Genomic DNA, 14,072 nt, shown 5'->3' with positions numbered 1-14,072 from the left:
AAATCACCACTAAACTGAAAACTGATTAAAATACAAATCTACATTGTTAACTAAGGTTTTAGAGAAAAATTTAACACCGATTGAAAGAGAGAGGTTTCAGAATGAGACAGGATTGAATGTGGTAAAGAAAGTGAAATACTTGGGGATTAATATGACAGCCAAAAATGGGAATTTATTTAAAGATAATTACGAAAAATGTTGGACGGAAGTGAAAAAAGATTTAGAAATTTGGTCAAACTTGAAACTCTCGTTGCTGGGCCGTATTGCTGTGATAAAGACGAATGTATTGCCTAGAATGTTGTTTTTGTTTCAGACATTACAAATTGTAGATAAGATGGACTGTTTCAAGAAGTGGCAGAGAGATATTTCTAGATTTGTCTGGCAGGGCAAGAAGCCCAGAATAAAATTCAAGATATTAACTGATGCCAAGGAAAGAGGTGGATTTGCCCTGCCAGACTTTAAACTTTATTATGAATCAGCAGCTTTTTGCTGGCTGAAAGAATGGCTACTTCTTGAAAACACAGACATTTTGGATTTAGAAGGTTTTAACAATGTATTTGGATGGCATGCATATTTATGGTATGATAAGGTCAAAGCACACAAAGCATTCAAAAACCATATTGTTAGGAAAGCATTGTTTAATGTTTGGATAAGATACAAAGACTTATTGGAAAATAAAACCCCAAGGTGGCTGTCACCAATGGAAGCAAAAGCTCTGAAAAGGCTCAATATGGAGGCCAAATGGCCGACATATTGGGAAATTTTGGAGCAAGAAGGAGATAAATTGAGACTGCAGAGTTTTGAAAAATTAAAAAATAAAGTGAGAGATTGGCTCCACTACTATCAGATAATGGAGGCATATAATTTGGATAAGAAAATAGGCTTCCAAGTGGAAAAGTCAAAATTAGAAACAGAATTGTTAGAACCCAAAACTAAAAATTTGTCAAGAATGTATAACTTGCTGTTGAAATGGAATACTCAGGATGAAACGGTGAAATCTGCTATGATTAAATGGGCACAAGATGCTGGACATAATATTATGTTCGCTGACTGGGAACAGTTATGGACCACAGGTATGAAGTTTACGGCATGTAATGCCTTAAGAGAGAATATTATGAAAATGATATACAGGTGGTACATGACCCCAGTCAAGCTTGCAAAAATTTATCATTTGCCCGATAATAAATGTTGGAAATGTAAAGAAACTGAAGGTACATTCTTTCACCTTTGGTGGACGTGCCCAAAGATTAAGGCTTTCTGGGAAATGATATATAATGAACTGAAAAAGGTATTTAAATATACCTTTCTGAAGAAACCAGAGGCCTTTCTCTTGGGCATTGTCGGCCAACTGGTGCCAAAGAAGGACAGAACCTTTTTCATGTATGCTACAACAGCAGCAAGAATACTTATCGCAAAGTATTGGAAGACACAAGATCTACCCACTTTGGAAGAATGGCAGATGAAGGTGATTGACTACATGGAATTGGCGGAAATGACTGGCAGAATCCGAGACCAGGGAGAAGAGTCGGTGAAAGAAGACTGGAAAAAATTTAAGGACTATTTACAGAAATATTGTAAAATTAAGGAACTTTAGAAGGATGTTGGATAGAAACTAAGAGGTTTTTAGCTGTAATGCTTTAAGAGACAAGGAAAAAAAAGGTTAACAATTGGGTAAAAGATTAATGGTAAGGATTTGCTGAACCAACAAATTGAATTGGAATACAAAGAAGGGAGGTATGAGGAGGTCTGGGGAAATAAGAGTAAGGAAGATAGGTTATGGAACATTATTGTGTTTTTAACTGTTTTATTTTGTATGTTTTTTCTCACTTTTTACTTTTTTGCTGTAATTTATACTTTTTTCTTTGTTTTCTGTATTTTTGTGAAACTTTAATAAATATCATTAAAAAATAAATAAATACAAATCTACATTGTTGTTGACACATGTCGTTCAAAATCTTCTAGACAGAGCCAGACATGGTAACAGGTGGGTGTCCTGCCCCCCCCCAAATCCTGGCTACACCTATGAAAGCAAGCTTTTGAATATACTGTACTTGAATATGAATGCACACGCACACTTGGAGCAATATCCTAAACTCTGCGGCTAGGTGAAAAGATTTTCATAATTTATTTTTTGCTCCTGGTTGGGGAAGAATCGGGGCGCCTGGATTTTTGAAACCCTCCTCCAAATCAGCTTAATAAGGAAACAAAAAAAGAGTTGTCTCACCTTGGCACATCTAATCCCCCCCCCCAAGGTTTCCCAAATAATCCTGGGAACTGTAGCTTCCCCTTCGCTAAGCTACAATTCCCAGCACCCAGGAAAAACTACAGCTCGCAGGATTGCTTGAAGGAAGTCATGCGCTCCAAATGCGCGTTGGATGCACTTTGCAGGCGTGGTGTGGACCTGCCCCAAAGCTGGTGGGGGTTGAATCCTGCATTTCCTTTCCTACCTTGCAGGGCGGGAAAGCCCAAGTTGACGATGCTGGGTGGGCGTGGAAAGGATGTCTCTCTCTCCCCCTCCTCCAAACTCCAAGGAGGAGGCCAGGAGGGCGGGGCGAGTCTTTTCCACGCCCCCCTCCGCGCGCCTTTCCTTGCGGAGCGCTTCACCTGTGCGGGCGGGGCGGGGCGTCCCGCTCAGCCAATCCGGGAGGGGCTCCTGCTCACCTGGGCGCCGCTGCGCTCCGGCCTTGCTCAGTCGGTTTGTGCGGCGGAGGAGGCAATGGCGGCGGCGGCGATGGGCTGGCTTTGGTGGGGCTGCTTCCTCGCCGGGCTGTGTGAGTAGGCAAAGGAAGTGGGTGCAGGAGGGGCTGGGGGGCTGGAAGGAACTTCCCAGGTGAGTGGGGCTGCAAGGAGATTTGGGGCAGCCTCCCAGGTGGGGCTCAGAACCAGAGGAAGCGGCCTTATACTTGCAGCCAGACCTTGGGGTCCATCTCGCTCCATATTGTCGACACTGACCGGCAGCAGCTGTCGGGACGCTGCGGAGATCGGACCCGGAAAACTGGCAAAACTCCTTATTTTAAAAAATAGTTTTTCTAGTCCTTACACTGACCATTTTCCTCTTTCTCCACTCCTAGCCATTTCCTGCTGGTGACCTCTTTGGTTGTATGGATGAAATTTCTTAAATATTAATTCTCTCTCTCCCCTTCCTCCCCCTGGCAAAATAAACCTTGCCTGTGGGTTGTGTAATAGATCGAGCAGACCTTGGAAAGGGAAAGCAAGCAGAATTCCTTCCAGGCTCTCTCTGGCTCAAGCCAACACCCCACATTTCCCAGAAGTGCTTATTTTCCCCCACCATGGTTCATTGCAGGTTGTGCCGGCCAGCCATCTTCTCTGACTGTTTACTCAGGAGTAACAGCCATAGAGTTAAAACAGGAGTGGGGGAGGGATGCTCTCTCAACAAAGTATGCACACCTCAGTTTGCAGCCAGAGATAGGGAAATTGTATTTAAAGCATCTGTGTTAATCCCCTTTTGTAGGTTGGAAAGAAGCCTGTGTAGTTTTGTTAAATACACAGTGTGACGTTTCTTTCCGTTATCTTCTCCAGAGGGATAGGTGTGTGCGTTTGTAGCAGTGCAAGCAAAGGATCATGGGAACTGCAGTTCATTCAGGGTGCTGGAGACTGTGGTTCCAGGAGATGGAAACTAAAGATCCCAGAATTGTTTGGGGGATACCATGTGCTTTAAATGTATGATATTGTGTGTCTGCCCCAAGAGATTTGTGGCACCTTAAAGAGTCACACCTTTTGTTGCAGTGCTTAGCATTTGGGAACCATGGTTCACCTCAGTGCATGGTGTGTGATCCTCAGATGTACGGATGTAAAGAGGAGAAAAATAAATGTTGTATTTAAATAGCTACGGAATATAAAAATACAGTTTGTGACAATTCAGTGAGCGCTTAAATGCAGGCAAAAGGACCCTTTAGGGCAGCAGTAGCTGATCATCCCAACATCATATTAGCAATCCTGAGTAAACATAAGGTGAACCTTTGACTGCTTTTTCCCTTCAACCTATGCCCTAATAGCAGAGGGTCACGCTCTAGGCATCTGATAAAGTCCACAAAAACTTTTACGCTGTAATAAAACGGCCAAAATTTTTAAAAAGCACTAGACTCTTTGTTGTATATCTTCCTAGATTTCTGCCTTTCTGTGGTCCTTTATCTTTTGTTCTGAAAGTTATTTGTTTTTTGAGTCTATAGAAACTGTACCTTTTTAATATTAATTCAGCTAAATTACTCACACAATCGCCCATTTCTTTTTTGGCTTCAGATAAATGGACGGATAGTTTACATAGAGCTGAGTTCGTGTTTAGATAGTGATGCCATGTGAGTTCGTAGAACTTCAATTGTAAACTTCCAAGGGTGTTTTGGTTTTTCTTTCTTGGTTGCTGAAGCCTTAAAATGGTGGTTGCCTGCCGTGCTTCCAATAGGAGAGAATTTATTTCCTTGTTGAATCATTGTTTAAAAGTTAGACTCGCTGTTCCTTTCGTTCTTCTCTGTGCTGGTATGTGTACAAATATATTTAATTCTCGAAGAGTTGGCCTTGGGAGAGGTTTGGAGGAGTAGATTGCTTTGCTGTTCCTACTTCTTTAGGCCTAGGACTCCTGGTGTGTGGTGTTGGCACCAAAATGTACTGTTTTCTTCCCAAGCTGTCTATTGCTAATTTCCTTCGCAAGCTGGAATTGCAGACACAACAGGTCTGTCTTGGCTGTTGCTTAGTATGTACAGCCCTGAATTTTATACTCTGTTCCTTCTTGACAAAATGATTGTCAGGAGGAGGTGTAAAGGCAAGCAGAATCATGTTTCTGTGTTCTTTTAAACCACACCCTGGGATTTAATGAGCGGTGAACTGGCAGGGTGCCCCATGCCCTGATCTATCCATTTCAAGCTACCCAAACAGGTCCATCTTGCACTGGGCTTTAAAAGCTTTTAATAAAGGCGTGATCTGTTCTGAGGGCCTGATGCCTGTTATCTGTTGGCTCAGAGACTCCTCCTGAGTGCTTTTGCAGCGGGTGTGTATGTGTGAAATAGTTATTGACCAAAGAGAGAGAGCAAAAGCAAAGATCAGTTTTAGAAGCAAGCAGGGGGGTGCTTGTAAAGTTTCTGTATATTCTGGTTGGGGAGATGCTGGAAAGGTGACTGCAGAGGGCTCTCTTAAATCTGGAAGAGATGAGGTGTGGAAATTGAGAATTATTTCTTGAATGCTGCTTTTTGGATCTGGTTGCAAGGTGTTGCTATTGGTAGACAAAGTCCTTAACAACTTGGGACTGATTTAGCTGTGAGATCGCCTTGCCCCATATATGTTCATGCAATTCCTATAGTCTGCAGAACTGGCGCTGTTACAGGTGCTACATAATACTGCATTTGTAAGAAATTGATCTTTTACTGCAACACCACCCACACTTTGGAACTCCCTGCCTATTGACATAGGCAGGGGCCTTCCTGCGCCTGCTGCAAACATCTTTGTTTACACATTCCTACCCAGATACATAGAATGCTGATGAGTTTTTAGTTCATTGCTGATTTTAACCTTTTGAATGTTTTATTTGATTTTACAAATACAGTAGTTTTATTGATTGATTCTTTTTGTAACCTGCTTTGGGATTTATTTATTTTTTTAAAAAACAATCAGGCAGTATACAAATTCTGTGAAATAAAAATAAGTAAAATAAACATATAATCCTCAATCTGGGTTTGCAGGCAGGGAATCAATTAAAAACTTTCGGGGTAGTTTAAGATAATCAGAAATCCTACAGTGATCTTATATTAAAAAGGAACACACAAGTGGCATCATAGGGAAGGTAAAAATATAACAGCAATAAAATGGTTCTGCAACCAACAGTTGCTTGTGATAAAGTTTAAGGTATTGGGAAACTATAAAAGGATGGGGCAACTGAAAGAGTCTTTGCTGGCTTCCAGAGTAGGCCACAGGCTGGAGGATATCATTCCATCAACAGGATGATTGCCAGAAGTGAAAAGGTCTGTTCTCAGGTGACCAACCTCTTGAGCTCTGAAGGCCAGGAAAATGTGGAGCAAGGACTCCAGCAAACAACTTCAACACTTGCCCAGAACTAGAAGCCAGTGGAGTTGTTTTAGACTGGCAGAATGTGTCTTTTCCACCAGTCTGTGTCAACAGCTGCCTTCTGGGCTTGCTGGTGATTCTGAGTAGACCTTAAAGGCAGCCCCTCATGAAGTGCCTTCCAGAGAAAGAAACAAGTAATTGATATTATTTTTACAGGACGTTTTTTAAAGACTTCAGGGTACCATACTCTGCCTGGCAGTGGGGATGGGTCACTGGAGCCTGATGCCATTCTCAGCTTCCTCCCATAGCCTGACCCCAAACTCTAGAGCAGGCTTTGGCACCCCTTACTTCCAGGAAGCTCAAACAATGGCAAGGAAGCTCGTCCATCTTTTGTTTTGCTCCAAGTACCTGACTATTAGGTGTAATGTTAATCTGTGAGAGCCAGTGTGGTTTAGTGTTTAGTGTTTGGACCAGGATCTGGGAGACCAGGGTTCTAATCCCCACTCGACCATGAAGCTCACAGGGTGACTTGGGCCCATTCCCTGCTGCTTAGCCAAACCCTACCTCACAGGGTTGTTGAGAAGGAAAAATGGTGAGGAGGAAAAAAGCTATGTATGCCACCACCTTGAGCTCCTTTGGGATAAACAAGGAAATAATCACAGAATTGTAGAGTTTGAGGGGATCCAAAGAGTCACCTATTCCAGCCCCCCTCAATGAATGTTAAAATATAAAACAAAGCAGTCTGATGATTCATGCATTGAAAGAGAAACGCAATGTGCCTGTGGTAGGTAAAAATGGCCAGGTATACATGACCTCAGCAAGCCTTACGGCAACCCTATGAGGTCAGCCAGTTCACAAAGGCCGTCCCACCCCACTTTTCAGTCACAATTCCTCCTGTGGCTGCCTCTCAATATCCCTTCCGGTTCTTGGAGGTGTGGCCCTCTCTGGTGATGGGGAAAGGATTCTTCAGAAGGTGTGAAAACCTGTTTGGGAGACTAGGCTATTATTTCCAGAGGCTCATGTTGGGATAGATTCCTTCTGTCCTTTGCAGAGGAAGTGAGTCTTTTTCTGTGTGTTTCCGCAGTATGGCTCACTCATTCTTTAGTCAGGCATCACGGCAGTTTTCTGGGGTTATGTAGGATGAATGTAAAACTACAGGGACTCAACCTGCACTAGCCTGGTGCCCCCAGATGTTTTGGGCTGTAGCCTCCAGCCAGCTTGTCCCTTTTGGACTACAATTCCCATCAGCCTCCCCCTCCCCTTAGGAGGTAGTCCAATGCAGTTGTTGCAGGCTGGGTTTGGTGGGTGATGTAGTCTAATAAAGCTTCTGGAGGGCACCATTTGCTCTCCATATAGTTGCCTTATCTAGTGGTTTTCTGCATCTTGGAGAGTGGAGAAGAATTGGTGCCCAAGATTATGTTTGTGGCCCTGTTTGGGGACAGAGTGTGGAGTTGCATTTAGAACAGAATATAAGAAGAGGCTGCTGGATGAGGCCAGTGGCCCATCTAGCCAGCATCCTGTTCTCACAGCGGTCAACCAGTTGTCCCACAAACAGGGCCCAAGCACAAGAGCAAATGCCCTGTCATTCCGTTTCCAGCAACTGGGACTCAGAAGTATTGCTTGGCTACAACCATGCAGGCAGAGCCTGGCCATTGTGTCTAGTAGCCATTGATAGCCCTTTCCTCTCCTCTCCATGAATTTGTGCAATCCTCTTCTAGATCCATCCAGGTTGGCGGCCATCACTGCCTCCTGCGGAAGTGAGTTTCATAGAATTACGTTATTCCGTCCTGAATCTTCCAACATTCAGCTTCGTTGGATGTTCACAGAGAGAAAAACACTTTCCTTCAATTTCTCAATGTTGTGATAATTTTATAAACGTCACTTCTAACTCTCCTTTTCTCTAAACTAAAAAGTCCCAAATACAGCAACGTTTCCTCATAGAGGAGTTGCATTTCCCGGATCGTGACTCTCCTCAGCCTTACTCCTCTTCTTCTTCCTTGCTGGTCCAAGAGGTTGGATATATTTTAAATAAATAAATAAATAGCCTGGGTTGGACTGTCTAATGCTGTGGATTAATTATCTACCAAGCTCCGCTGTTGCAATTGAGTCTGGGGTGGGTTGTCTGGTTATTTTTTACACAGAGAAGGATCTCTCTCTCTCTCTCTCCCCCCCCCCATCATTGTGGGCTGTATCACTGATCAAATATTTGAGCTGGTCTTGCCAGTGTTGGACCATCATCCTAGACAGCCCATCCGACCTGTCCAATAAAGCAGGCACATCCAACTCCCAAGAGACTGCGATCTACTCCCAGTATAGAATAACTGGCAGTGATCTACCCATTGTCATTGGAGGGAGGAGGAGCGTGTGTTTCTTAGGGAGGATCGCCCAGAGTTGTTGAGCTGGGGGGGGGGGGAGAATGAGAAAATACGCTCACCACAAACAGCAACAATCACTATTGCACACAGCACTATGGCAAGCATTACTTCCGCATTCCTAATACTTTGCAGGAGGCAGGGATATTACTTGCCCACGATCAACCATGATAACGCGCGATCTACTAGGGACATACAGGAGATCTACCTGTTGATTGCGGTTGACTGTGAACATCGCTGCAATACAGCATCCTGCACTATACATTTCTAGAGCAGTATCATGTCACTTTAAGCACAAAGAACCTTAAGAAATGTAGTTTAAGTTTACTGAGGGTTGCTCCCCTCCCTGCACTACAGTTCCCAATGTTCCCTTTGAGGAGGGATTGATTGTTAACCCACTCTGGAAATTGCAGCTCTTTTTTTTTTAATTATTATTTGATATCCCGCTTTATCACTACCCGAAGGAGTCTTAAAGCGGCTAACATTCTCCTTTCCCTTCCTCCCCACAACAAACACTCTGTGAGGTGAGTGGGGCTGAGAGACTTCAAAGAAGTGTGACTGGCCCAAGGTCACCCAGCAGCTGCATGTGGAGGAGCGGAGACGCGAACCCGGTTCCCCAGATTACGAGTCTATCGCTCTTAACCACTACACCACACTGGCCCTGTTCTGTGGGCACATCCACACCATATGTTTAAAGCACATGGTTTCTTCTTAGGAATCCTGAGAGCTGTAGCTTACCTCTCACAGAGCTGCGATTTGAAGCGTCTTTTAAAAACTACAGTTCCCAGGATTCTTGCTGGGGGGGCAGGGGCTATGTGCTTTAAATGTATGGTGTGGATGTGACTTAAGGAATAAAAATATCTCTCTACAAAAGGTCTTCTATTGTCTCCATTCCCCCCTAACTTAATAGCCTCAGGTGTATCCCCACCCCCCTCCGCTTCAAATTTGTTTAAGGGCTAGCTAGTTGATCTTCCACTGGATCTGGCCTTAGTAGCCAAGGGACCTTCCAGCTGGGTTAACATTGTTTACGTTCCTCCCCTCCCTTTAGGGACCCTTCCTTCCCATTTGGATTCAGAGTTGTTTGTGCTGTTTCCTGGTGCTTTTAATGGATGTTGAGTACTGTATGATCGCATCTGGGGGGGCGCGATTACATTCTGGGGGTGCCGCATCTGCATAAAAATGTGTATAATGATAATTGAACCCAGAGTCATCTGCATCCAAAGCAGATCTGCCCTACCCTAGAGCTGCATACATTTCCCTTGCCTTTTATTGCCCAGGGCATCGAGCAAAGCAGTCAGGCTTAGTGACTTGGCTTTAAAACCCAGGCTGGGAGTTTCATGCTACGACCCAAAATCAAAAGTACTTTAATTGACTATGAAAGGCAGAATGAACCCTTTCCCAAACCTTGGTGACTCTCAGTGCTTCTAATGCCATGAAAGCATGAGGGTGCGACTCTATAAAGTCGCTGTCGGAACGAGTTTTAAACTCTGGGGAAACTGGTTTTGAAGACTTAAATGAGCACTCCAAGAAGTTCTGTCAGGGCACCGGGATTGCCTCATTTTTTCGCTCCTTTGGTCGTGGCTAATTTAAAAATATTCAGCTCAGTAAAGGAAGGGTTTGTAGGGCAGCAGAGATGGGGGTCTTGCTGGGGTATTCCAGCTCCCATCATTCCTGGCTATGCTGGTCCTCATCCCTGAGGTAAATCAAAGCCCTACCATAGGGATTACCATCCAGTTTCCAGCTGATCACCTGCTGACAGCTACAAATGTACGCTTAATGAAGTGATTTATATTTCCTATTAGCCAAGTACAAAGAGAACACCTTTTTTGTTTCAACGACATTTTTTCCCCATTCTAAAATAGTTATACCTTGCCTCTTTGGGGGAAATGCTGTTTCACGATGGCTGACAAGGCCTTAAGTCGGCCTTTATCCACCTGACACCCTTCAGCAATGTTAGAAACTCAGATATACTGTATAAGCTAGGTGCCAAATGGCTGCTTAAACCAGGGTTATAGTCTCCAAAACGGAATGTCTAGTTGCCATTTTGGGACCAAACGGCTCAAAAGTTGTGTTTTTCAACAGGGCTTTCTGGTTCCTGAAATTCGTTATGGTTGTGCAGATAAAATACCATGGATGGAATTCTATAGGATGTGTTGTTACTATGTGAAAACAGGCAAGATCCAAGGATCCACCTCCAGATGGTGGAGGCATTAGGCACCATCCTTGTGCCTGGGCATCTTCCCTACGTCACAAGTGGTCGATAGCCAGGTGCAAAATGGCGCATGGCAAATTTCGAATGCTGCCCTTCAGATGCTTTAAACCACAGCTCCCAGCCATCAGAGGAGCTGTAGGCGAAAAGTGTACTCCCATCCCATGAGTTGATGTAAAGCCAGTTACTGACATAGTTTTCTATGTCTCATCCCTCTTTGGAAATGTCTCAGTTCTTTTGCCACAGCTATTTCTTTGTGACAGGGAGTTCCGTAGTTCATTTTTTTCCTCAGGATGTGTACCGCTCTGGCGGTATGGTGACTCGGCTGCCCCATTTTAAGCAGATCCAAAGGCTCTAAAATAGAGTAGCCCGGCCTCAAATGTTGTCAACTCATGGGCTACTCTCCTACTATGAGAGATGAGGAGCAAAGCAGCTGCAAACATTTTTCTGGGATCCCCCACGCTTGCTTGTTCATATTAAGCCATAATTTGGCTTGGCATTACCTGTGAACCAGGTCACTGTCTCTAATAACATGGCAGCTCTTCCAAGGTTGCTTTGCCGGACTTTTTACCAGAGACCTTTTTAGCTGGAGATGCTGATGACAGTATCTGGAACAAAGCAAGTTCTCTTATACTACTGAACTTGTGCCTCGCCCCAAATTCCTCCCTTCCCCTTAACCCTAGATAGATGAAAGGAGCAAGCTGCAAATCATATTCAAATATTTGACTGTAGGATTTCAATTTAGGTGGTATAATCCTTGTGGTTGTCTCTCAATTTAATCCCTGCGCTAATATCTGATGTTGGTTCTTCAAGCTGGGCTTTTTACACCTGCCCCAGTGAATTTGCAAGTTTGCAACAGGCCTTTGTGGGTGCCCTCCCCTTGCAGAAAAGCAGCAGCAAACTGTAGATGTGGATTGTGATTTACTGAGTGACAGTCCTGGCTTCCAGAGACTCCTGTTTCACAATCTTGTGAGTTAATAGGTAGCTCTTTTCTGCCTCTTCCTCTGCAGTGGCCAGGTCCAAAGTTAAGCAGCTGCAGGGAAATGGCTTCTGTATCATAAAATCCCCTTCTAGGGCTTAAGGTCCAGAACTAGTGCCACAGATCACCTCCAAAGTCGTCTTGCAGCTTAGATGTTTTGCAGCTTAGATGAACGCAGAGTTGTTTATGTGCTGCAACTGACTTGACATGATTTTAAACTTATTTCCTATCACATCAACATTCCACCTTTCCTCCAGGGACCAAAAGGGTCCTCCCACAAACCATTTTTTCCTGGCAGGTTTGGCTGAGAGATAGCGACTGCCGAAAGGTCACCCAGTGAGCTTCATGGCTGAGTAGGGATTGAACCCTGGCCTCCCAGATCCCGGGCCAACTGCAACGCCGCAGTGACTTTTGAAGCAATGGAAACCATTTCTGATAGGGATGGGTGGATTTAGAGCAGCATGGCCCAGCTTCTTGTTTCTGGAATCGTGGTGGGACCACCAGTTTCAAAACTGAAATTGGCACCCTCTGAATCCCTGGGCTGTTCAGGTGTGGCTGTTTGTGGGGTGCTGAGTCACGATAAAGTGCTGTACAGCATTCTTTGCTGGAATCCCCAGTGACCAGCCTGTGGTTTCCTTAAAATGATGCAGTCTAGCTTCTCTCCACTTTGTTTGGGACCCCTCAATGAGCGAAGGGGTTACAGCCTCCTGCCTGCAGATTCTCCCCTGGAAATGCGTGTTTGCATTTGTCGCAGTACAGAGATAATTTTGTCTAAGGAATAGATTGCTTTTTTTGGGCCTTGTTTTGCCAGAAGCCCCCCCCCATCCCCCTCCCGCTTTTAGAACTAAAGCACCAGGCAGAGTTACAAGGCTGTGAATGTGTGTGCCCTTCAAATGGCAACAGAGATTCACTGGTTGTCCACTGACGTCTTTATTCTGTTAAGAACGTTTGGTTTTGGAGAACAGGGTCTCCATTGTGTGCCATTTGCTTGCCTTAGAACCAAAGGACCTATTGCTCATGTTTCCTGAATGAGCAATGCATCTATTTCTAAAAGATGTACAGCCCACCCCTATAAAACAAATGCAAGGCAGTTCTGCCAGCCAACTCTTGTTACATTTTTAAATTTACACACACACACCTGCAAAAAAACCAAAACAAAAAAACCAACAGAAATCCTGAGCAGGATACTTGGGTACAACAGAGCAAAATATTTTAAAAACCAAGGGTGTTGTGTGTTTCTTAGGGTAAGGAAGACAAATAACGTTTCTAATGCCGTTTACTGGGATTTAATTTATTAGGTGCATAAGAAACCCTGCAACATTCCTCCAATGAAAATAAGGATGTCCTATCCCATAATAATAGTAATAATTTAATTATTTATACACCACTGACTGGGTTGCCCCAGCCACTCTGGGCAGCTTTCTCTCTCTCTGTCTCTCTCTGACATAATAAAACATTAAACATTGAAAAACTTCCCTATACAGGGCTGCCTTCAGATGTCTTCTAAAGATATAGTTACTGATATACCGTATTTTTCGCCCTATAGGACGCACTTCTTCCCCTCCAAAAATGAAAGGGAAATGTGTGTGCGTCCTATGGGGCGAATGCAGGCTTTCGCTGAAGCCTGGAGAGCGAGAGGGGTCAGTGCGCACCGACTCCTCTCGCTCTCCAGGCTTCAGGAAGCTATCCGCAAGCCTTGCAAGCCCGGTGGGAGGTCCCGCGGACTCGCAAGGCTTGCGGGCAGCAGCCTGCAGCCCACGAGCTCGGGGGATAGTGGGGAGGTGCAGCGCCGCCACCCCGCTATTCCTGGACCTGGTCTGGAGGCTGGCGGGGGGGGGGGAGAAGCAAGCTTGCTTCCCCCCCCCCCCGGCCAGCCCCACAAGCTCGGGAGATAGGTCCTATTCCCGGACCTGGTTTGGAGGCGGGCGGTGGGGAGAAGCCAGTTTGCTTCTCCCCATCGCCAGCCCCACAAGCTCGGGGGACAGCGGGGCAAGCCGCTGCCCCACAGAGACTAGGGAGGCTGTCCCTGAAGGCAGAAGAGGGAGACGGAGTGCTCCGTCTCCCTCTTCTAGCTTGGGGGTGGCTGCGCAAACCTGGGGGGGAAATAAAAATTTTCCCCTTGATTTCCCCCCCAAAAAACTAGGTGCGTCCTATAGGGTGAAAAATACGGTAGTTACTTCTCTCCCTTGGTTCAGGGGGTCGCATAACTCCATTTTGTTGTTGTTTAGTCATTTAGTCGTGTCCGACTCTTCGTGACCCCATGGACCAGAGCATGCCAGGCCCTCCTGTCTTTCACTGCCTCCCGCAGTTTGGTCAGACTCATGTTTGTAGCTTCGAGAACACTGTCCAACCATTTCGTCCTCTGTCGTCCCCTTCTCCTTGTGCCCTCAATCTTCCCCAACATCAGGGTCTTTTCCAGGGAGTCTTCTCTTCTCATGAGGTGGCCAAAGTACTGGAGCCTCAGCTTCAGGATCTGTCCTTCCAGTGAGCACTCAGGGCT

At 45.1% G+C, this 14,072-nt stretch overlaps 1 protein-coding gene across 2 annotated transcripts in view; it reads left to right on the top strand.

Annotated features, from left to right (window-relative positions):
• Window positions 1-2,461: 2,461 nt before the first annotated feature.
• The window catches only part of F11R (F11 receptor), a 30,227-nt gene continuing 18,616 nt past the window's right edge, over window positions 2,462-14,072 (top strand). For both annotated transcript variants that reach the window (XM_080984464.1, XM_080984463.1), the window contains exon 1: window positions 2,462-2,771. In XM_080984464.1, the coding sequence (XP_080840590.1) occupies window positions 2,477-2,771 (295 nt within the window). In that variant the 5' untranslated portion in view covers window positions 2,462-2,476. The remainder of the gene's footprint in view (window positions 2,772-14,072) is intronic.

The sequence above is a fragment of the Podarcis pityusensis genome (assembly GCF_964106645.2).
Source record: "Podarcis pityusensis genome assembly, chromosome: 16".
In the NCBI taxonomy this organism is placed as follows: Eukaryota; Metazoa; Chordata; class Lepidosauria; order Squamata; family Lacertidae; genus Podarcis; species Podarcis pityusensis.
This window is presented reverse-complemented; position numbering and strand designations above follow the sequence as displayed.